Source organism: Paroedura picta, chromosome 1, assembly GCF_049243985.1.
Source record: "Paroedura picta isolate Pp20150507F chromosome 1, Ppicta_v3.0, whole genome shotgun sequence".
Lineage (NCBI taxonomy): Eukaryota > Metazoa > Chordata > Lepidosauria > Squamata > Gekkonidae > Paroedura > Paroedura picta.
This window is the reverse complement of record NC_135369.1, coordinates 78416212-78441981: the sequence shown is the minus strand read 5'-3', so window position 1 is coordinate 78441981 and position 25770 is coordinate 78416212. Positions and strand designations below refer to the sequence as shown.

Here is a 25770-nt window from a genome sequence, read left to right as displayed (position 1 = left end):
ATGTATCCATTGAAAAGTAGGGTGCTAATGCTCAACCCTGTGGAACCCCACAGATTGTTCCATATTATAGATTCATTATCTCTGTTCACTAAAAGAAACCTAAGGCAAACAGTCGACTTAATACAATCAAGAACAATAGTAATCTCTCCTTATGTATTCCTTCTTTTCTTATTCCTTTATTTATCAGGACGTCTACCAGAACAGCCTCCTGGTAAGGTCCGTTTTCAATGGAAAACAACTTTCCTCAGTGGGAAGTCCTAGACAACAATACAAATAAATCTTACAATATATTGCATAGATAATCTGCACTGCAAATTGCACATAGTATAATGTTAAAGCACATACCTCAAATAGCAAATTTTCAAATATAATGTATTTCTATCCAATAGCTTATTTTAAACCTGTAGAAACAACATAAACTCCAAATCAATTTTTACATAAAGACTTGTATGTGAACCAAGCAAATCTAATGATGTTACCATTATCAGGATGCCATTCTGGTAGAAGTCCCAACGAATAAAGGAATCAAAAAAGAAAAGAAAGAATACATAAGGAGAGATTACTCTTGTTTTTTTATTGCATTAAGTTGATTGTATTGCCTTAGGATTTCTTTTGCTTAGGTTTCTTTTGCTGAACAGTATTCACTTTGATTATCTCTGACAATTTCTGATCACAGATTTTTAAGGGTCTAAAGCAGGGGTAGTCAAACTGCGGCCCTCTAATGCTGGCAGGGGCTTCTGGGAATTGTAGTCCATGGACATCTGGAGGGGCGCAGTTTGACTACCCCTGGTCTAAAGCATTTTATTACCATCCTTTAATCAATGCTTCATTTTCAAGGTGCTTTAACAAAACAAGGCTGTCCTTATCAAAGGCAACTAAAATCTCGAGCAGAACTGTAAAGGATTCCCTTTAATGTCACTCAGCGGTACCAAGCCGCCTATCCATAGGGAAAAAAAATACCAGAAAGTATTTAAAACGCTTCTTTTCATATAATGGAGTACTGGCAGGTAGTTTGGATAGGGCACCTGCCAGTGAGCTAAATGGATGGGTGGTACAAGAGTGGGATATCTAATCCATCTCTGGAACCCAACATTATGTACATTTAAGGCTGGAAACAGATTGTGCAGAAGTATGTTTCAAGAGAGAGCTGGGGCGAATATCTGCCATTTCCATTCTCCAGTGCAGGGTTGATGGACTGCATGCACAGCTTGTGTTACTTGAGACAGAATAATTGTGTCAGAATCATACAGCCAAGTCTCATGACGTTTTTACCTCTTAAGAAGTGAGCAGTGGCTCATGAAAGCTCCTATTAGTCTTTATAAGGTGCTACTGGACTCTTGCTCTTTTGTGTTTTTGCGTTTGACATTCAGGCTGCTCCTTTAAAAATGGCCACTTCTTGACTGAAAGGTGGATGCTAAAGTTATTAAAGAACATTCTGCTTTCAGTGCCTGAGGTTTTCTTTTAATAGATATAACTGAGAAGCGTTCTGGCCTGAAGAATTTATTTTATTATTAATGGTTTATTGGCTGCCCTTCTCCACAAGAGGTTTGGGGAGGTACACAACATAATTAAAACATTCATAATCAAATTTACAGCATCCTACTGTTAAAAACTCCCAAGCCTAATGACTAGGGCCTAGTCCCCTCCCACCTACCTGCCGCACCCATCTTCCATCTGGCCTACCAGCTGGCTATTGAAGAGGCAGCTGGCTATTGCCCAGTGAAGAGAAGGGAGGGGGAACCTGAAGAGGCAGGAGGCCCACATGATGTTAGGCTGCCCTGGCTTCAGCCATAGGTCTGGCAGAAAAGTGTCATCTTACAAGCCCTGCTGAACTGTAATAGTTCCACCAGGGCTCTAATCTCAGGTGGCTGAAAAAGCCCTTGCCCTGTTCAAGGTCAGGCAAATCTCTTTGGGGCCAGGGATTACCAGCAAATTGGTATTTAATGAATGCAGTGCTCTCCAGGTGACATTGAGAGAGACAGTCCCTCAGATATGAAGGACCGAGACCATGTAGGCCTTAACAGTCGACACCAAAATCTTGAACCTGATCTGGAACTCAACGAGCAACCAATGTAGCTGTCGGTGGGCCTTGTGTGGATCCAAGGGATCCTCGTGTGGATCCAAAAAGCCACATTTTGTACACAGTTCAGTTTTTGGATCAGGCCCAAGGGTAGCTTCAAATAGAGCAAGTTACAGTAATCCAGTCTGGAGGTGACTGTTGCATACATCACTGTAGCAAGGGCTTCCGGTTCAGGGTGCTAGTAGCTTCAGGTGAGAGCTACCTGTGATCTGAGTCTCCATTGAAAGAGAGGCATCAAAGAACATCACCAAATTCCTGATGGTATGTAAAGTTGTCAGTTGAACACTGCCAAGGCAGGGGAGGTATGCTTACCACCGCTTACCACTGGCCCCTCAAGCCTCCCTCCTACAATCATTACAGATCTGCCCAAACCACTGGGCCTCAGTTTAAGTTACTCAATTTTTCTAGTATTCTACCATTTTACAATGTTTATTATTATCATTATATTGTTGTTATTGTTTCTGTTGTTACCCCACAGTACTATAACTGAATTAATTGCATTGTTCCCATTTCATGTCAACCACCCTGACCCTTTGGCGAGGGCGGTATATAAATAAATAAATATATAAACTCCCTCCATTAAAAAGCCCAAGCTAATTTATACCTAGATTGAAACATGTAATAATTAAAAGTCAACTCTGGCTTAAATGTCAGGCATAAGGTACAAATGAAATAAAAACAGCATTAAAATTTGTATTAAAGCTAGTGTTTGTGTACTTTCTCATAACAATAGCGGGTACAGCTGAAGATGGATGAGGGAATGAACTTGACCAAAGATGTGGGCAGATAAACAAGTTTTCATCTGACACATAACCTTTAATAACCAACAAACCAAAGAAACTACAATTGGTGCACTGCTATAGAGAAGAATAGTTGTTCCCTGAAATGTGTCACATCTTCCTGCATATTCCTTTATGATACACTTTCCAATTCTGTGAATAGTGCAGTAGAATAGCAAGGTTTAGAAGTTGGGTTCTGCTCTTTCCTAAGCATTGGTAGAACAATATGTGCTTTAAGAACAGGAATAAAGGTATTATATTTTTGTTTCCTAGTGTCTTGTGTACCCTAATTAAGCAAGTTCCTTAAATGATCAAACTGAGTTTTCATGGTTGAGAGATTAAAATATTATTTTCCTCTCTTGGGGGGAGGGGGTCAACAGTAACATGGTATATGGGATTTCTGTTTTTCTATATATATTTTTTTAAAGAAATGTAGCTGTCTGCTGCAGGAGAAGTAAAATCATCTAACTTATAGTTTGATATGCCTGTGTGAGTGCCGCACTGCAGGTGGGGATTGTCTCGCCGCGGGGGAGGAGGCACATCCGCGCCTCTCTCCCCCCCCCCCCGGTCCCTGGCCTGAAAAAGGTTGGGGACCACTGCGCTAGATAAACATCTACCTGAAGCATTTCGATCCTGTTAGTTGGAGACTTTACAAAGCCAAAGATATGCGAGACTGCTGAGCTCTTGACAGCCATAATGCTGACTGCTAAACTTTAGGGTTAATTTATCAGAAAGCTGTTAATCTGGACATGAATACAACTCAGGCAAGGGATATCTTTCTCTCTTTTTCCCTGGCCTGCAATGAAGAGTAGTTTGTTTGGTAATGGTGGGAATTATGATTCCAAAATAATGCACCCCCTGAGCCTAATATCACCCCTGGCCCCACCTCAGTTTCAAGATACTAAAATTGTATAGGGGCTTTGTCCCCATCACAGCCGCAGGGGGCATGGTGTAATCCCTTAGGATTTCTGGAAGATTGCGTTTCCATTCACCTTAATCCCATCACAACTTTTGCAAAGCTATCAAAACCCTTAAGACTATAGCATTTTGGACTAGCAGAAAGGGGTTAGGGCCAGAGGATGTGCATCCAAAAGTATACATTTTCCTGACATTATTTATGGATTCAATCAAACTTTCCCCCCACACCTTCCACCCTCCTCATTTTAATTTCTTTCACTTCAGCTGCAAGTCAAGAACCCAAGACTTTCTGTGCCTCCTGGAAGGCAGTGGACATGTACCATTCTGCTGTGGCCACTTTTTTTTACAAGACAGGGATTTTTCTTTTAGAATTTACAAATGAATGCTTTTCTGTACACTTCAGAAAATCCCCAAATATGCAGAAACCCCTAATTGTCTTTGGGTTTCACTGCCAAGTTGATAATGAATATGGTGGTACCATGCTTATTAAGTATACAGAATGCTTTATTTGCTAGACATATTAGCAGCTTCTTGACTTCCTTGGTTATCGTGACTTTTATTTACATGTCCTGAGACTCATCAGATAGCAAGCAACCCAGCTGGAGAATCTAGTGTCAGAAAGGTCATGTCCTTCCTGTAATAAATGCATTATTATCTTCAGAGCTAATATACAAGATGTCACATCATTACACAAATAGGTAGGTCAAGTTTGTTTTGAGGTTCTGTAGGCGTGTTAAGGCCGAGCAGTGTTTGCACGGTATAAATTAGCTAAAGGTTGAAGTAAAAAGCTCTTTTCTATAGTGCCTTGTGATATTGATAAAGGAAAATAATGCAACGCTGCATTTCTACTAGGCTAAGCAGGATTCTGCAGTGAAGTCAAATAACAGTTCCCTCCAATCCTTAGAGTTTATATATCTGCCTTCCTCCAACACATACAGAACACATACAGGCGTTGAGCAGCTGAATGGAACTATAGTGCCACTATATTGAATAGGCAAAAATAATCATATTAGAAACACTTGTAGCTGCCACATTTGGTCAGTTTTATTCCCAGTCGTGAGGCATATCAGGGATGGTTGCTTCTTCTTTGCAACAGGCTAAATACGATCTCGGTAAGCACTCTTCAGATCTGAGTGTTTTAAAAAACTGCATTCTTCCAACTAAATATAGAGCTCTAATACACAGAGAGTAAATATAATTTGAACTAAGCCTAAAAATAACTAGTTTGTGTGTTTAGCCATAATATAAAATACATATGCTGCTGCTAACAATTCTTGATATTACAAAATATTTATAAAGTTCATAATGGTTTGTGATGTGACATCCTCATAGGTAGTATTGGGTTCTTGGTACCTAAAAACAGATTGGCAAAAAGTTTTTTTAACAAAACTCTTTTTTTCCTCACCCCAGCATCTTGCTTTCTTAATATGGAAGTATCTGTCAGAGCTAAATATTTATGAGTTATGTTTTAAGACGTGCATGCTCAGTGAAGGAGAACCATTTGTTGAACAGCTTAGCAAAATACATTTTTGAAATATGTTTTTGCTTTAAAATTCTGGGAACTCTGAGAACAAGATGCAATTTAATAAAGATAAGTGTAAAGTTCTGCATCTGGGTCAGAAAAATGAAAAGCATGCCTACTGGATGGGGGATACGCTTCTAGGTAGCACTGTGTGTGAACGAGACCTTGGGGTACTTGTGGATTGTAAACTAAACATGAGCAGCGTGTGATGCAGCGGTAAAAAAGGCAAATGCCATTTTGGGCTGTATCAACAGGGGCATCACATCAAAATCACAAGATGTCATAGTCCCATTGTATACGGCACTGGTCAGACCACACCTGGAGTACTGTGTGCAGTTCTGGAGACCTCGCTTCAAGAAGGATGTCGATAAAATTGAAAGGGTACAGAGGAGAGCGATGAGGATGATCTGGGGCCCAGGGACCAAGCCCTATGAAGATAGGTTGAGGGACTTGGGAATGTTCAGCCTGGAGAAAAGGAGGCTGAGAGGGGGGACATGATAGCCCTCTTTAAGTATTTGAAAGGTTGTCATTTGGAGGAGGGCAGGATGCTGTTCCCATTGGCTGCGGAGGAAAGGACAAGCAATAATGGGTTTAAACTGCAAGTACAACGATATAGGCTAGATATCAGGAAAAGAATTTTCACAGTCAGAGTAGTTCAGCAGTGGAATAGGCTGCCTAAGGAGGTGGTGAACTCCCCCTCACTGGGAGTCTTCAAGCAAAGGTTGGATACACACTTTTCTTGGATGCTTTAGGATGCTTAGGGCTGATCCTGCGTTGAGCAGGGGGTTGGACTAGATGGCCTGTATGGCCCCTTCCAACTCTATGATTCTATGAACTGATTGCTTAGTGAAAAAGGCAAGTGATATTTCACAACTTTCTCTGTTTCCTTCATATCCTTGATGTGATAGCTGTATAAAAGCCCTCAAAGAGTTCCCACAAGTCTTGTGCTTCGTGATATAGCTCACTGGGTACAGCTTAGAGAAACATCCTAGACTTATGAATGAAAGAGCTGTGCAATCACTAAGTTATCTTGACCAAGCTTGGGGAACCTGTGGATCCTGATTTTGCTCTGGCTCATCTAAAGATCACAAGTCATTACAATTTGACTCTTGTCATGCCTAATCGCACAGGCTATTGTGAGGATTTAACACACTGTATAATTAATTAATTAATTAATTAATTAATTGTGCTGTCTGAGTTTTAGCTCAACTATGACCCTGAGGTATACTGTTTCTTCTTCCAAGGCTTAGACAATCCTTCAAGCTGAGCTGCCCTCCATGTGCTAGTCCAGAGACTCCACAGTTCTTAAGCCTTTAGAAACCCTTTGGGGGCTTTTGCTCAGCTGCCTCTAGTATCCTAGCCAACCCATTTAAATTAGTTTTCCCCATTACATTAAGTTAAATTAGGCTTTAGGAGATCTGTGATTGTGGGCCTCCCAATATTGTTGAAGAAACTTGCATTCCCTGTGCAATTCTAGTTCAGATTGGGACCCTGTAGAAAGGGGAGTACTGGTTTAACCTTTATACAGTCATAATTTCACCTATTGAAACAGCTCTTTTTTTAACAGCACTGATTCAAATAGGAGCCAACAGGACTACAATTTAGGTTTTAGATCCAATTGTGAATCTCCCATCCTTTCTCTGTTTTGACTCTTAATGGGACAGATTTTAGACCCACCTCCCTACAGGATGGCTGCTCATTATTCCTTCCAATATTTGAGCTTTTGACAAACATTTCTAGAATTTCTTTGCAGCCTTTAGAAATTGTGTTAAAAATAAATTTCTGAGGAAACCAAATGTCCTCAGTTTTGATAAGATAGACATGACTTGGCATCAATAAGTCCTGTGGAATTATTGATGATTTAATAAGAGGTATGAACATTTTGCATAGTGTTTTGTGTGCTGACCATAGATTAAAAAAAACAATTTTTCTAAAAATTTTTCCTTTCTACTTTTGATTTGTGGTTTTTGTGGGTATTTATTTATTTATTGCATATGGGAATCTGGACTTCATAACAAGTTTGTAGTAACTCCTTTCCTTCCTTTTACTGTTAACATCTCTGGGGTTTTGTTTTTCTGCCATATCTTCTTTTCTTGATTTGAATAATGATTGTGATTTTATGTCTGGGTTTTAATCGGGGTTCTATGGGGCTTTTATGCAGACGAGCCGTCGGGGAGTGGCGGGTAATAAATTAATAATAATAATAAATGTTTCTGTTAAGTGAATGTAATACAACATGTATGTGGCATGAGCTAACTCCAAAGGAATATGACATATGTACTCCAAAAGAATATGACACTGAATGTAAGATGACACCCCCACCCCTCAGTATACACACACAAAAATTAGTTTTCGACATAACTGTAACTAGTACGCAAAATCAAGATGACTTCCTCTTTTTTATTATACCGGGGGGGGGGGAACTAGTGTTGTATTTATCTTTAAGATGGCTGGATTTGTGTCAGCAGCCTAATAAACTGCTATTCTGGAATTTGTAGTATTCTCGAATTTGTACATTTGCATTGTATGTTTTGGTTTTTTTAAATAATTGCAATATACAGGGGCCTTTATTCATTCCTCATAGTCAGGCTTGTATGCCAGCTCCAGTTTGGGAAATTCTTGGAGATTTAGGGGTGGAACCTAGGGAGAGTATTCAGCACTGTATAATGGTATAGAGCAGTGGTCCCCAACCTTTTTATCATCGGTCAATGCTTGACAATTTTACTGAGGCCGAGGGGGGGTAGTCTTTGGCTGAGGGACATTGCCGCCGCCTGAGCCCCTGCTCTGCTTGCTTTCCTGCTGGCACCCCTGACTTTCCACCGCCCACTGGGGGGCACTACCAGCAGCAGCTGCATAGTGCCATGCCAAGGGGGGGCTCCAGTCATGGCGGCCACTGGAGAGCACCAAAGGCAAGCCGGTGGCAGAGTGGCAGTGCAGCCCCTGAGGCAGCAGTTGGGGAGGAGGACAAGGAGGAGACACCGCTCGGTACCGACTGATTCACAGACCGGTACCCGTCTCCGGATTGCGGGCTGGGGACAGCTGGTATAGAGTACTATCTACAGCAGCCATTTTCCTCAGGGGAACTGATCACTGTTGTCTGGAGACTAGTTATTATTCCAGGAGATCTCCAGGCACCTTGTAGTAGATTGTAATATGGATGATGGGTTGTAACATGAGCTCTGTATCAGGATGCTACAACAGGAAATGCTTGACTAATTGAAGACAATCATTCCCCTTTAATGAAGCATTATGAAAGGAATGTGGTTTTAATGGTGATTCTGAGTTGTTGAGATGATGTTACCACTTTACTCCGCTTTGGTTAGACCTCACTTGGAGTGCTGTGTTCAGTTTTGGGCATCATAACTGAAGAAAGATTTAGAGAAACTGGAACGTGTCCAGAGGAGGGCTACAAAGATGGTGAGGGGTTTGGAGATCAATTGTATGAGGAAAAGCTGAGGTAGCTTGATTTGTTTAGCCTGGAGAGAAGATGACTAAGAGGTGATCTGATAACCATCTTCAAGTATTTGAAGGGCTGTCATATAGAAGATGGAACAGAGTTGTTTTCTGTTTCCACAGATAGTCAGACCACAACCAATGGGTTGAAATTAATTCAAAAGAATTTTCAGCTAAACATCTGGAAGAGGTTTCTGACAGTTAGAACAATTCCTTAGTGGAAAGGCTTCCTTAGGAGGTGGTGAGTTCTCCTTCTTTGGAAGTTTTAAAGCAGAGGCTAGAAAGTCATCTGACAGAAATTCTGATTTTATGAACTTAGTTGGTAGATGAATTTCCTCCAGGCCAAGCTTGATTTTGGAGATTTTTGGTGTGGGGGGGATCACTTGGGCATGAAATTGGAGTCACCATGGGTGAGCAGGTAGTTGTGAGTTCCTGCATTGTACAGAATGTTGCACTAGATGACCGTGGAGTTTCCAATTCTGTGGTTCTATATAATTTGGTCATGAGCTTTTGATTACAAATGTGCTGTTTGTTCTCAACCAGGACCATTTCCGCACTGAAAACTTCGCTGCCTGGGCTTCTCTGTGGGAGCACAAATCTGAGGTGGATGCACTGGGCCAAATCCTCCCCCATGTGGGACCAGGAAGAGGCCTGCAGCACGGCATGAAGCCTCCAGTGCGGAAACACAGGTTATGAAACAAAGTCATTCTGGAAGTTAACTTGGAATAGATGCTGTTTCCCCAAGGGAAATGACCCTGTGGAAATTTAGCTCCTGTTAGCATGCAGCATACTGATAATATTTTTAAATAGTTTTTAAATGCTTACAATCCACTTAACCCACTTTTCTGTTGCCTGAAAAGGAACTGGATGTGTGTGTTCTGCAAGTCATCTACTTCTTAATATTCTGTCAACTTTTTAGTAAGTAAACAGCAGGCTTCTTCTCAAATCCTGTTATATTTCCCAACAAATGCCAATACCAGGGATTGCTCTTCAGTAAAGATTTGTGAGTATGATTATGTTAAACTGCACATAAGGCTCATGGTTGGGATAGAAAAATAGATGGGGTTTGTCCTGGTGCTTTGCTCTAAATTTTGCTGGTGTAATACCATCCACAGGTAATACCACTAAATTTTGTTAGTGCAATACCATCCATAGGTATTACTGTTAGATGTTTCAATTGAGCTAGAAACTGAAATTTTCCTTCTGGCAAAGAAATCATATGTGTAGAAGATTTTCTCTGTAATATTAATAGTTTGAACTGTTCTATTTTATACAGTGATTTTTGCAGACAACAATGCTGGTAGTTGCTTGGGTAATGGTTAAGTTGTGATAGTTATGTTGATGACATCTAAGATTTAGTCATTATTCCTGGGAATAGTCTCAGTCCTAAACTGTATTGATTCACATGAGACTAACTTTGGAGGGAAAGGTTGCAGAAATTAGACTTTGCATCAATATTGTTTTAGAAATGAAATATGCTTCCTAGAAAAAAAATATTTCATTCTAAGTGTTTGTTAAAATAAAAGTTTAATTGCTAAATGCTACAGCATAATTAACTTTTAGTGGTACTTGTTTCAGAATATGTAAGAGATGACAGCACTTTGAAACAAAGGCTTCCTGAAGGCAAGAATGGCATTTTGATATGGCAGAAATGTAGCAGAGGTCACATTGCCATAAATAGAAGGCTATTCTTTTGAAGATTATCTTTTGATTCCATCTCTAAATATAACTATAATTTATTGAACTAAACTCTTGCTGTTGTCACTTTTGGCCTTGGAATAGCATTGATCAAACTGAACTAGAAGTGCATAACAATCCCAAAAGATTTAGGACTGATTCAGCGTAGCAAACTTATTTTGGTGCAAAACAGAAAGCACTTTTAAAAGTTTATTTCAACAGGATAATTACTGGTTTTATTGACCAGATCTGTCGCAATAACTTCTTGTTCTAGTAAAACAAAGTTGTAAATACAATACAATCTGTGAATAGATGTACCTGTTACAATAAGGAAAACCACTAAGTATTGTCATTATCAACTTTTCATAATAAAGTGTAGCTGCATAGAGAGGAAACTGTTGTAGTTTTTGCATCCTTTTAAAATTGTATATATAAGGTTTAGTTTGGCTTTACTTATGCTTAAATCAACATTTAACATGGGGTGAAGCAAAAAGGGAGCCACATATCCTGGAAACTGGAGCTGCAGGTAGGGTTTTCCATTCCCTTTTAGTACAATGAAATGTTACCTGCCACCATAATCTATATTTGATTGTCCCATGCTTGCATTGATGGAATACTTTTTTGCTATTTGCAATCTCAGAGCTGTTTCCTAAATACCACCTTATGTAGAACTACTATTGCATTTATTTTAATGTGTGGAGAAGTAAAGCATGGATTTGTCCAGATAAAGGACCAGAAGGGGGGTTTATTGGTTCGTGAAACCCTTTTTCCATTTGTGAGTTTAATTAGTAACTATATGCCAAATCAGTATTGCTGATGTTTTGTAAATAAAAGAAATAATGTTGGTAAGGTGGACAAAAAACCACTGGTAACACATTTCTCAAACCATGTGTGCTCTTGTAAATTGTCATTTAACATCTGGGAGATTTATGCAAAGTTTGAATTATTGAAACCAATAAATTATAATAGCTGGTGGCTGTTCCTGTAAGTTTTGTTTTGACACCACCATACCCATTGTATTTTGGGGGCTCTCTAAATTGTTTATTGTCCAGGCTGTAGAGGAACCCACATAGGTCTCTTTCCTGGCGGGAAAAAACATTCTTAGAATTCTTGGAGCCAATTTAGAATGTAATTTGTCCCAAATCATAAGAGTAGTAGCTAAAAAAAGGATGATATATAGTATTTCTGTGGAATAGTGCTTATGTTGCATCCATGTAATGTCTTTGAACGTACTTTGCCTCCAATAAGCCTGGAGAGAGCAGATTTTAAGGCCCTAATCTTCTATTCATAACCAAAAGTTATGTACTGTACCAACTGCATACTGATTTTTTAAAAAATAAACCCCAAGGAATCTATATTTGGTGTTGTTTTACCCTGCTCAGTGATCTGTCATAACTTTTCTATTTTAATTCCATTTATGGGGAAAGGGAGAAGGAAATAAGGAATACCTGAAACATACAAGTTGTTTGGGTATTTTTATGCAACTAATTTATGGGAATTGCAAAAGAGAAACCTTAGAATATTGCTATTATGTATACTTTGCTTATGTTCAACTACATATTTGTGTAAACGAATACATATTTTTTTGCAGGTTGGGTGTGCATGTCTAGAGCTCAAGTATGAGACTAGCTCAGGACAGGGCTGTTTTGGTGTTTGTTTATTTAAATTGTGTTTCTCTGTTTTGTAAGCCATTTGACCCTCATTGCAGGAAAAGAGCAAAGTAAAAATAAATAAGTCTTGCAGGTTCCTCATGCATTATTTATATGTTTCTAGTAAATTTCAGTTTAAAAGAAATGTTCTTTCTGTGAACACTTTAGTGGCAAAGCAAAAGAAAACGGCGATTAAAGCAATAGATTGCAAGCAGGAGGAGGATGGAAACAAAACAAATGCTAACTGTTCTCCAAAGGACCCAACACAGACTCTGCAGACCCTCTTCTCCCTTCTTCGAGAAGAATTTGAGCAGATGGATTCAAGAGTGCTGCCCCTGTGTCTCCATCAGGTATTTATTTATTTATTACATTTGTATACTGCCGTCCCCTGGCAATTCACATAGGGCGATTCACATGGAATGTAGAGAAGTATACATTGAACTCAGTTTTGTCAATAAACTAAAATGCAACAGTGGTAACAATAATAACAGTAACAAAGATAACAGTTGAACAGGATAGTAATCAACAGGTCCACGATTTAGGTTTGGTACATGCATTCCTACAAGGGATGTTCTGGGTCCCAGTGGGTGTTGTTGGTTTCGACTGACCTCAACCAAATGCCTTGTGGAAGAGTGCCTTTTTGCAGGCCCTGCAGACCTGTTCTAGAAACATGATCCCAGAGACTTATCTCTGGTTTTTCCCAATTCGACATACCTGAGGTTCTCCACTAATGTCAATGTAGCTGGCACCATTCTCAACACAGAGCTTTTACTACAAATTCCCAAAAAAAATCTGTACTATACGACCATTGACAATACCTTCTTAAATTTCCTTGGGATTTTTATTTTACAGTTTAAATTTCTCAGTGTGGAAGTAAGAGCTTGCATGGAATTGTAATTCCCTATATTTGTATAGAGAGACTTCAGGCTATACAACTCACGAAATAAAACTGGAAATGTGGATCTCAGACTTTTAGAAAGAGGGCCATCGTGGATTAAGAATCAAAATTGTGACAAACAATTGAAGTTGCAACATAAAATATTTTAGTGCGTGACTTTTTCACCTCTCCCTTCCCCTGGCAGCCCAAAATCCTCCCTGAAATCCCGCTCCTTGACTGAGGGGGGTCACCTGTCTTTCCAGAACTGCTCTGAAGAAGTGAGCAATGACTCATGAAAGCTCATATGCTGCCACAAATGTTATCCACCTTTAAAGTGTTTCTGGACTCTTTCTCTTTTCTACTGCTAAAAGTATATACTTATTTAAGCTATATTTAAGCAGTATAGTTATTTAAGCTATATTTTCCAAAAGTTAATTGTTATTTAGAAAATGTATATGCCACCTCTCCAGAGACCTGCTTAAGAGGGCTTACAACTAAAATAATAAAGCAATAAAATAAGCCATTAAAGAGGTGGACACCAAAACAATAAAGTAAAAACTAAAATAATTATTAAGAGCCTCTTGTGGCGCAGAGTGGTAAGGCAGCCGTCTGAAAGCTTTGCCCATGAGGCTGGGAGTTCAATCCCAGCAGCCGGCTCAAGGTAGACTCAGCCTTCCATCCTTCCGAGGTCGGTAAAATGAGTACCCAGCTTGCTGGGGGGTAAACGGTAATGACTGGGGAAGGCACTGGCAAACCACCCCGTATTGAGTCTGCCATGAAAACGCTAGAGGGCGTCACCCCAAGGGTCAGACATGACTCGGTGCTTGCACAGGGGATACCTTTACCTTTACCTTTAAAATAGTTATACAATAATATAATAAAGATAATAATAAAACCTTTATTAAAAAGAGAATTTTTATACAGCTTTCGCTGTATTCATATTTGTCTAAGGGCTAAGTGGGCGGAGAGAGGATGGGGCCAGTCTGGGTGAGGGGCCTTCCGATTGGCCCCTCACCAGAACAGACAGCAGTTCTAGCCAATTGGGTGAGGGCACAATCTAGGCCCTCACCAGCACAAGCCAGAAAGCCAAGGGGGAAGCGGCAGGACACCGTGAGTAAAGATGGAGGCCTTCCACTCAGGCCTAGAATAAGGTGACCAGATTGTCCCACTTTTGGAGGGACATCTGGGGTACCTGGCAAATTGTACTTATGCGGAAATTAATATATATTACAAGATTATTTTTGCGTTCTGTGCGTACTATGAAACTTTTTGTTGCTCATTATAATTTTTAATCAAGAACTGCCCCCCCCCCGGGTCAATGGTGTCCTGCTTTACCAATGTTATAATCTGGTCACCTTAGCCTAGAAGCACACCCGGGGCCTCGAAGAGGCCCCGGGTGTGCTTCTAGGCCCGAGCGGAAGGCTGCGCCAACGCCGGGGGGGAGGAATCAGGCCTTCCCCTCAGGCCTAGAAGCACATGGGGGGGGGCTTTCAAAGCTCGTTCTCACAAACGGGCTTTGAATCTAATAAAGTAATAAACAATAAAAAATAATATGATAACAAAAATAGTAACTAATATAATAGAACAATAAAAGAAGTCATTAAACAGGCAGACATCATTAAAACAAGCCCTGGCATAACAGCAAGAATCTAAAAGGAATCTAAAAGATAAAACACCTTTGTTAAAGGTCTGGTAAAAAAGCAGTGTTTTAAGGTAGGTATCAAGAAAGCCTCACAAAAGAGAGTGTTCCAAAGGTGAGGTGCCACCACTGAAACAGTCCTGTCTTTGGTAGCCGCCCACTTAACTTTTGAGCCGAAAGGGAGGGCGGTATATAAGTATAATAAATAAATAAATACAATGTCACAGAGAGCAGAATTTCAGAAGTAGATCTTCTGGTGGACTATACAATAGGGGTAGAGGAAGGTGTTTAGATAAAATAGACCCAAGACATTTAGGCTTTAAAGGTAAGAATCAACACTTTGAATTGTGCCTAGAAACATATGGATAGCCAGTACAGATATTTCAGCACAGAGGTAATATGATCCATGTGTCCAGCCGCTGCATTTTGAACTGTATAAAGTTTCCAAACAGTTTCCAAGGACAGTCCAAATATTGTGCATTACAGCAATCTAGCCTGGATGTGATCAGAGCATGAGTCACTGTGGCCAGTTTTCAGTACCTGGCATAACCCAAACTAGTAAAGGTCACAAAGGAAACGTGAACCTACAGCTGTAGGTAGGATCCAACAACTCTCCATGCTGCAAACCTGCTGCTTCATGAAGAATGCAAGCCCCTCTTGGATAAACGGGCTGTTCCATCTTCAGATAACTTTGTCATTGGCAAACAGTGCTGTAACCTTATCTGATTTGAGCTGCAGTTTATTGGCCCTCATCCATACCAATATTATCTCTGGGGACCTGTAGGACATCTATAGACCACTGAACTTGGATTATAAGAAGAAATATTAATGGCACTGCCCCACACATGGGTGGCACCGCACTCCAGCTCTCCAAACAATCTTTCCTAGTGTTTTCATGTAAATGTTAAACAGCATGGGAGATGAGAGAGATTCCTATTGGTCTGCATATCGTAAATGCCTTAGGACCCAGGAGCAGTTCCCCAGCACCACCTTCTGGAATTGATCCATCAAGAGTGGCTCTAAGTAAGAGTGGAGCTACCAGAGTATGGTTCTTGAGAGTTAACAACTTAAAAACTAATAATAATAAAATGTAACAGTAACATTTAAAATTAAAATCCCATTTTGGATTTCCTGCCTGGACTAAGCGGGGAGTTGAACTGGATGCCCTATAAGGTGTCAAGGACCCTTCCGAATACAAGTTTCTACATAATAAAAATATATCACAGTAAATTAGCAGTGATAAATCTCAGTGGATAAAAATTGCACACAAAACAAAACAACCAGATGTCATATAGAATTAAAAGATTCATTTGGCACCTTAACAACTGTAATGAAGGTGCCAGGTTAATAAAATCAGAGTCTAGTACCACCTTAAAGACCAACAACATTTTCCAAGGTATAATCTTTTGTGAGTCAAAGTGACTTTGTCAGATACTACGAATACTCAAGACTGATGTTTGAGGTAGAATGTTTTAGAGAGGTTTGTACTTCTAACAGATGTTGTTTAGCCTTGGTGCAAGTTACTAAGGATTCTCTAAGAGATTTTGTGCCAAAAGTAAAGTACACTATAATGCCTCCACTGAAAAAATGAGGTGATGAAACATATGGAACTGGAATAAAACAGGCAACATCTCCTAAATAAAACATGAATGTCTGATAATGTTAATTTCTTCTCTGCTGTTCATTTTGTAGATTGCTGAAACCTATTTTCAAGATGGAGAATGTATCCTTTAAAAATCCACAATCATGTGGCTGAAGGTCAGGTGTAAAACTGAAGAGTCTGACTATTTGTAAACATGCCTAGTTCTCATTTTAGTTCTGAGGTAGCTTAAGTGTGAAGTCTTTGTCCCAAACATCTATAAGTATTAGTTGCAAAGCATTTTGAAGACACACCTTAAAGTTGCACACATGATGATCTGCAAAGTTCTTACGCTTGAGCTTGCTCATGGGTGTGAGAAGGCTTTCTCTTGCTGCATCATGCATCATGGATTTGGTCTTCCTTTCATCCTGCCCCAGCATGCTTTCATTTTTACATTTGCCTGTTTCTGAGCACACACTGCATTCTTTGGGTCATGGCATTTTTTAAGAACTGGAGTACTGTTGAGGAATTTGCAGGCATATATTTCATAATATTTTTTGATATGCAGCAGAATCCAAATGTGGGATGGGAATCAAGGTGGGGCTTTGTATTCTCGCCTCCCACTTAATAACAGAATCTCACAATGCCTTACAGTCATAAAGATTGAGTCTCTGAGAGCAGCCTCCAATACTTTACAAGAGGTTGTAGTTGAATAAGGAATTGAGGGAAGTTCAAGTACATGCTCAGGTATTTTTGGATTTTTAGTCCATAACCTGTTAAAAGGATTTATGTTTCAAGTATGAGGTACAATAGATGCATGCCCCCATTTTTGTGGACTGAATAGTCATCTGTAAAGTAAGCCACCTAATAAACCAAGCAAGCATTTAAACCCTTTGGGGGAAAGATTATTATGGTATTCCTGCACTAGTGTTGGTTTTATTTTGAATGTTTTGTCCATGACTAAATTCATTGATAGGACTAGATTACTCAGCTCACAGCTCATATCTATGTGCCACAGGTTTTCACCAACCCAGTGGACTCATGGCTATGTAGAACTCACGTAAAAAACATCATTTGCCTGAACTTGTTTCTAACTTTTAAAAAAAATAAATTCTTTATTATTCGATTTATAGACTGCCGTCCCCCAATTTGGGCTCACGGCGGTTTACATCATAGGCATTAAAAACGCAATAAAACCCCCAGTAAAAACTTCCCAATTTAACATCATACAAGCAGCAGTGGTCACAATTCCAATCTTATCCCCCTTTGTTCAGCCTGGTGACACGTTCACAGCCACTTGTGCAGTTGCAGCATTGTGCCATCATCTGACTGAGTGGCTTGGGTTCACTGGGATTTGTGTAGACTAAAAGAACTTTGTTTGCATAGTGAGACCACCACTGCCTCTTCTGAAGCCCAAAATGCTGCTGCTGAGGGGAATTCCCCTCCTCCCCAGGAGCAGCAAAGGAGGAGGGTAATCAGTGAAAATTGCCCTTCCATTCCATCTGTAGAATTCCTTCATGAAATCCAAGGCTATACATCAGTTAATTGCATCACAAAGAAGATATACACAGTTGCAGTAAAGTAGCTCTCCAGATTTCAAATATCTATGTCATGCATTTCCTTGTGACTTAAGACCACTAAACAGATCATCATTAAAACATTAAAATTTAAAGAGCCAGCTTGGTGTGGTGGTTAAGAGCAGCGGCCTCTAATCTGGAGAACTGGATATGATTCCCCACTCCTCCTCCACATGCAGCCAGCCAGTCATGGTTCTCTCAGAACTCACTTAGCCCCACCTACCTCACAGGGTGCCTGTTGTAGCGAGAGAAAGGGTAAGCACTTGTGAGCTGCTCTGAGACGCCTTTGGGAAGTGAAAAGCAGGATAAAAAAAGCTCTTCTTTTCTAAAATCGATAGAATAAAACCCCTTCCCTACCAAAAGAGGCCTGCAATTTATACCCCAATTAAAAGACTTGGTTAGTAAAATGCCCTTGTGATATTTCCTGAAGACTTCTGTATAACACTAACCACAGTATTCTGCTTACATCATCAGGAAGCCCATTCCATAGAGGGGGAGTTAAGGTAGAAAAATAATGGACTGTGGTTGAGGCCAGGTGGGCCACCTAAGAGTGAGAACAGCCAGTAGATGGGAGCCTGAAGACTACAGTTGGCATATGGGATGACACAGTAGGTCCTCAGCCATGAAGACTTAAAAGGTCATAACCAGGACCTTGAATTCAACTGGGAAGCAAACCCCCAAGCCAATGCAGTTGTTCTAAGTTGGGCAGTAAGCATTTGAAAGTGATTGGGCTGCCACATTTTGAACCAGCTGCAGATTTCTGGCTGTCGTCAATAGCAGCTAAAGGTACTAATCCAGCCATGAGATTACAGAAGCTCAGATCAGCTTGGCTAAGAAAGGTGATAGTTGGCAAACCAAGAGGTAGCTATTTCAACTTATTTGTCAGAAAGCAAGGCCGTATTCATGAACACCCCATGATCTTAACTCCCCTGCTCCCAAGACAAATGGATCTAATTTGGGATAACACAATTTATAGCAATTACTTTAAAGTGTATATAGTTTCAGAGCAGAGCCATATTGGTCTGCAGAGACCAACAATATTTTGGGGTGGCGAGCTTTCAAGAGTAAGAGCTCCCTTTGATGATGGGTATCTGATAAGGGGAACTTTGACTCTTGAAAACGTATACTGCCAAAAGTGTGTTAGTCACTATGGTACTAACTCAAATCTCTAAATTGTAGAGAGCTAATCGCTAATTTTTTTTATATTTAGTTGCTTGTCAGGGACATATGATCACACAGCACATAAGATAATATAACTATTTTAAATTTCCCTGATGTTTTGTGAATTTGCTGGTTTCTGCCTTTGTATGTTAGATGGGAGAGCCTCTTGTGGTGCAGAGTGGTAAGGCAGCAGACATGCAGTCTGAAGCTCTGCCCATGAGGCTGGGAGTTCGATCCCAGCAGCCGGCTCAAGGGTGACTCAGCCTTCCATCCTTCCGAGGTCGGTAAAATGTGTACCCAGCTTGCTGGGGGGTAAACGGTAATGACTGGGGAAGGCACTGGCAAACCACCCCGTATTGAGTCTGCCATGAAAACGCTAGAGGGCGTCACCCCAAGGGTCAGACATGACCTGCTGCTTGTACAGGGGATACCTTTACCTTTTTATGCTAGATGGGAAAATGTTAAACCCTGTATCTTTAAAGGAGACATTAATATTCATCTCTGCATGTGTGTTTTGGAGAAATAAATGCTGCTAGGCGATCCCAGGCTGTATCATTTATATCAAATTTAGCATTGTTAAATGTGAAAGTCATACTGGTGATTAAGGACAGACCTGTTCTAGAAGTCTTGTTGCCCAAAAAAGGAAAACTGATTTTCATTTGCACAGTGAATTTGGTGTAGACTTATGTGGAGGAAAATAGGAGGATCAAGGTAGTAAATTCTCATGCACATGTGAATATGTCAGGAACAGTTGCACAGCAATTTTCCATTTGATAACATGGTTGAATTATAGCTGCTTCCCACTGTCCATTTATATCTGCATTTCCCTTTAGCTTTCCATTCAGATGAGAAGGCCATTAAGTTCATTCAGCTTGAACAGTTATATCATGAGCAACTACTTGCAAATCTTTCCTCTATTCAGCAGCAGTGGGGTAAGTGTATCACATAATGGAGAATTATTTATTAAAGTCTGAGAAATCTGTTCTGATCAGGACTTCCAGTTTCCTGCAAGTGGGAGAAAAAAAAATTGGGCAGAGGGACACTGTTGGTGATGATGGCATGACATCAGTTCTGAGGAAAACCCAGAAATGTGAGTCTTCTCTAGAAATTGCTGGAAACTCTATGGTGATGTTTCACTGACAGCATCCTCCTGTTAAGCCCTGTGCTTTGCACCTGAAAAAAACAAACTAAAGTCTACATTTTCCCAACTCTTATTGATATGAGAACCACTTGATTCCAGCTTGACATAGTGGTTAAAGAGTGGTGTCGTCTAATCTGGAGTGCCGGGTTTGATACCCCCACTCATCCTAAACTCTCTTCACCTCACCTACCTCACAGGGTGTCTGTTGTGGGGAAAGTAAGGGTAAGCTTTGAGGCTCCTTTGGGTAGTAAAAAGCAGCACACAAAAACTAACTCTCATATTTTCTCTCTTTCTCTTTCTCTCTCTCTCTCCCTCATTTTTTCTTCTCTAATTTCCATGAAAAGAGGCGTCATTATTTTTACTTAGATTTCTGGCTTTTAATGACCTACTATAATTACTCCTGTGCTGAAATTTTATAGAGATTTTTAAAAAACTTTTCAGATCTGTTTTACAAAGTCATATTTATTTATTTTGAATTTGATTTATTAGTTCAAAATATATGCAGAAAATATTCTAGTTAGTTGTTGATGGCATTTTAGTTTATTGAAATAGTGGTTGAAATATTTGTATATTGCTACAGAAAAAAAATGGAAAGTTGCGGCGTCCAGTGAGGTTCCAGGTCTAAAAAATTCTGCTAAGGGTCTGAATAATGAAGAGTTAGACAGACTCGCTGAGCTTTGCACATCACATCAAGAGTAAGTAGAAATACTTTTTCTTGGTTACAGTCTGTATGGATAGCTATGTCTGCTTGAAAGTTGTCTTCCTTGAAATGTGATCCTCACATCCCAGAGTAGAAAATGGTTTTGAAACTATCCAGACTTTTAAGAAGTCGTTAGCCATTTGGTGCAGAAAGCGGCTGTGAAGAAAGTATATCAAAAAGCACTGAATAAATATTTTGAGTTGTGAAGGAATACATGAAGTAGTGATCAGTCCACATATTTAAAGATCTTAAAATAACATGTAATTACAGCTACCAAAAATGTCATTGACAGATTAAATCTGTCAGCCAGAAATCTGAGAGCCAGTTTGGTGTAGTGGTTAGGAGTGCGGACTTCTAATCTGGCAAGCCAGGTTCGATTCTGCGCTCCTCCACATGCAGCCATCTGGGTGACCTTGGGCTCGCCACGGCGCTGATAAAACTGTTCTGACCGGGCAGTGATATCAGGGCTCTCTCAGCCTCACCCATCCCACAGGGTGCCTGTTGTGGGGGGAGGAATGGGAAGGCGACTGTAAGCCGCTTTGAGCCTCCTTCGGGTAGGGAAAAGCGGCATATAAGAACCAACTCTTCTTCTTCTTCTAAATTACCAGCTTTATTATAATTGTAGTAGTTTTTAAAAATTCCAAAAATCAATGGAGAGGAAGGGGGAAAGACAGCATATAAGTGAATTAAATCAATCAGTCTAAAATCTTCAGATACAATTCTGATATTATGTTTCTAAACCCTGGTTTAGAAGACCAGAAATTTGTTACCAGCTTTCGTGTTCCCTTCACCACTCTTATATTCTTCCATTCTTTTCCAGGTTTGCCTGTCCATAGATTGCTGAGGCATACACATTCAGTAAATTGTGGTTAGTTCTACTCAGGATTGCCTGCAAACCCTGCCTTGCAAAAGCCACTTCCATCCATGGTTGCAGTTCATTTTACATCAGTCTCAGGCATACATTCAATGAGACCATTATGCCTAATGGCCCTCATTCAGCTCCATAATGTTAGGTTTGATTCTTATTCATTGTGTCCCCTGCCCCCTTAATGGTCTGGAGGAGAAATCTATGATTTTATCCTTAGGGGTGGTGTGAACATTATAAAATGACTCTTTTCCACTTGCTATAAGAAGCCACTGCAAGTGAGAACAGGCTGCCTAAAATCCTAGTTCAGAATTCCCTTGTAGAGTTGGAAATCGCCCCCCACTAAAAATTGCTGTTCTATCTTGAACATTTCCTAGGCATTTGGATGTCATACTTAACTTTGATTAAGAAATGTGCACAAATCTCAGTTGCTGGATTTACACACGTGCCTCCCTCCCTCCCTCCCCTCTCCCTTCTTGTTTGGTTGAAACATAACACCAGTAATCCATAATGTATCAATGCAGTGTGTGAGTCATGGAATCATAGAGTTGGAAAGGGCCATACAGGCCATCTAGTCTAACCCCCTGCTCAACGCAGGATCAGCCCAAAGCATCCTAAAGCATGACAATGCTGACAATGTCAGGCTCAACTGAATGCAGCATAGGTTGCCTTTCTCCACCCCCACCCCCCAAAAAAAAGACACTGCTGGATGGAACAATAAAAAAACAATTATTTTTACTACTATCGCAACTTGCTTGTTTATTCAAAAAACCCTTAATATTTCACTTTTCAACACACAGTCCTTTTCTTCTACCACTGCTGTTTTATTGCTTCTAGCCCCTCTGCAAATAAAGGAATTTATTGGATTTCATAGCCAGTATAAGACCTTGCTTACAACATATTGAGAGAGGGGCCAAATAAGGGCACAGGTACTAAACTGCATGATTTGTCAGTACCCATTCTAGCCTACTCCAGTGCCATGCTTCCCCTCCCTGATCCTGTCTCACTTGCTAGCCCCTGGTTAGACACTCCAGCAAACAAATTCCAGAGATAGTTCACTGTATCCAAAACAACTGAATCCTGCGGCACTTTAATTTGTTGGTCTTTTGAGCGGCACTAAAGTGCTGCTCTCACAAACAAGTAATTACTTAGCCTTATTTTATGGAAACATCATTATCTTGAATTCAGTCACAGCTGGAGCTTTGCAGCTGTGGTAACATCCCTTCTACTTTCATGTGATTTAATGCTATAGAGCTACTTAAGTCATTGGTTTACACAGCTCCTCCACAGTGCATGCCGTGATGGTTTGTAATTGACATTGCTTTTGACACATCTCCTTTGTCAGTATCTACCTGCCTTGGGAGGTGCAAGAAAGATACATTTTCTCCTTGAATATTCTCAAAGTGCAGAGAGTTAGCTAAAAATGTTGTTCGGTGTGTGAAAACTGTTTCAGTCATCAGTGCACTAAAACAAACCCTTTTGTGTGGTTGGCAATGGAAATTGAAGGCTTACGAGTGTTCTTTACGATGGTCATGGTGTTGAGTTCTTGTTGAGTTTCAGCTGATATTTCAGATCACTTGCTTTTAAAGATTTCTTCAGCATTGTGGGCATTTTGCTTTCTATTCAGGAGTGTAAAAAATTATTTAGGTTTGCAGTATTTACGAAGGCAAGTATAGGGTTGAAATATGGTGTAAAAATTATGCAATTGTGTAGGAAGTGCTTCCTTCTTTGATCTGGAGGGCTTTGCTGATCTGAGAACATCATGGGCATCATGGGCACCTCAATGGTGTGTCACATAATGGATCGACAATCTCATGATGGAGGATCCAGGTTTGATTACTGGCATCTCTAGTTAAAGCATCTTGGGTAGCAAAGTTGGGGAAGGTTCTGCCTTGACCTTTGATCAGAATGTATTATAGCCTGTATGGATCACTGTTCCATGAAGTATTCAGCCAGAAGGATTAATACTATGCTGATACTGATGACATTAGGACTATATGTGCACATGGGGAGGCCATGTAAGTGGGATGGGGATGTGATTGGATGGGGAGGAGTGTATCAGGCTTAATTACATGTTTGAAAAGATGTGATGTGTAAAGAGATGAATGTGCTGGCATTAACATTATGCAGTACAAAGCTTTCCTTCAGTTTCAACTGCAAAAGATTCTCTACCTCCAATTTCAGGCATAAGTCTAGTTGCTTCAATAATAGCTTCAGCTGTGTGAGCTCGTTGTCTTGAAGCAATCCAGTCTCAGCTTCAACCCCACCCTCCATCCCCATTGCATGCCATACGCTGATAATAATTCTGGCCTGACTTATAGGGTTGTGAAGGTTATTAAAGTAAATATATGAAGTGCTTTGAACATTTGAAGCGCTGTATAAGGACACTGTTACAGAAGTGTGGTGTAGTGGCTAGAGTGTCAGACTAGGGTCTGAGAGATCCAGGTTCAAATCCTCACTCTGCTGTGGAAGCTCACCTCAGGCCAGTCACACACTCTTAGCCTCACCTACCTTACCACATTCTTGTGAAAATAAAATGTGGGAGAGAAGGATAGATAGTATAGGCTGCTTTGGATCCCCATTGACATGAAACGGAAATAAAATTTTAAACATTTCAATATTCCTTTTTTTTTTTTTTTTTTTAGAAAATCCAGTTTTCAGGCTTCTCTTATTAATGCATTTTGGACTGCCTGTGTTCCAGATTTTAGCTTTTTGCATGTCGTAGAAAGGCTGGGTTTTGTGATGATGATGATGATGATGATGATGATGATGATGATGATGATGATGATAATAAACCTTTATTGGCATTGTAATAAACAAGAGTGATGGGCATCTAGATTCAAATCTCCACTCTGTCACAGAGCTCCTAAGGTAGCCACGGACTAGTTCCTTTGCCTTAGTCCGTCCTACCTCACAGCATTTTAAAATTAACAACTGGTGGTCAGGAGCCATGCATATCAATCGCTGTGAGCTCCTCGAAGGAAAGGCAGAGTAAAACTGTAATAAGCAAGTGAGTCAATGGAATCCAGGCTTCCTCATATACAGAACTCCGTCATTCACATAATTGTTGTACGAGCCCAAGAGCATGACTGTGGCCTTAACATGCTACTTCTTACCAGTCACAATAGCTTTCGAAAAAATTGCTAAATGTCTGCTAACAGAATTGCATTTACTGGATCTGAGGCTGTAGTACTGAGAACTCCTTTAGGCATTCCTCATATCACTCTGCCAGGAGTTCTCATTTATTTTCCTGTTAGAAATTTTTTGCAATGCATTTGGAACCACTAGCTGGTGCAGCAAGGAGACAGTGAGACTCTAAGAGAGAGATTGGACAATGTAATGTGCTTATTGTGACAAGGGAGACCTGATTTCAGGTGCCTGCTAGACCTGAAACTACTTGGATGCTACTTGGTTAGGGTGAGAGAGAAACTGGCCCATTTCCCTAGTTATGAGAATAAAAAAGGAAGGAAGAGAACTATATCATGACCAGGAAACTATTTAGAGTCCCTATTGTATGTGTGGAGCTCACCATGCAGCATTTTGAGATTGCTGTCTTTGCCATATTTACTCTACCCAGTCTCAACAACGTATAATATGACTTCATTTCCTATGTGCCAAGGCTAGCTCTAGGCATTGATGGACCCTGGGCAGAGAGTCCCAGAGGCCTCTAGCCTTCCGCTGCCTGCGGACACCCCCTTCCTGCCCACATACCCCACTGTTCACCGGTGCATTCTCCCCACCACCACTTAACAACCATTCTAGTGGCCATATGCTGTTCCCTTAGCAGCGCTGACTGCTGAACACTGTGTGGCCAGGACTGTGGGCATCAGGAGGGCTTGCAAGGAAGCAGGTCTGTAGCAGGGGATGGTCAGCAGCAGTGGGACCCATTAGAAGCCCTGGGCCTTGGCAGCTGCCCCACCTCAGGGCATACTGACACATGCTGTGCATTCATTTTAAAGCACTTAGGTTTTGTCACTTGTTTTTACTGAGCCCCACAGTGTAAATTTTAAAAGGTTGTTGACAGTTATTGCTCTTCCCTTTGATATGAATCCCTGCTTCTGTCTGAAAACCCCCCAGAGAGAGAACTGGCCACTGAGCAAAGCAAAGAAGCTGAAGGTACAAAGCGCTGCACTTTATTGCACTTCTGTCCCAT

General features: G+C 40.5%; 1 protein-coding gene across 6 annotated transcripts in view; it reads left to right on the top strand.

The window, feature by feature from the left end:
* The window catches only part of CNST (consortin, connexin sorting protein), a 70708-nt gene that overhangs the window by 19211 nt on the left and 25727 nt on the right, over window positions 1-25770 (top strand). For all 6 annotated transcript variants that reach the window (XM_077344303.1, XM_077344300.1, XM_077344308.1 and 3 more), the window contains 4 exons: window positions 12247-12428; window positions 16287-16317; window positions 19757-19843; window positions 20633-20747. In XM_077344303.1, coding sequence (XP_077200418.1) covers window positions 12247-12428; window positions 16287-16317; window positions 19757-19843; window positions 20633-20747 — 415 coding nt within the window. The remainder of the gene's footprint in view (window positions 1-12246; window positions 12429-16286; window positions 16318-19756; window positions 19844-20632; window positions 20748-25770) is intronic.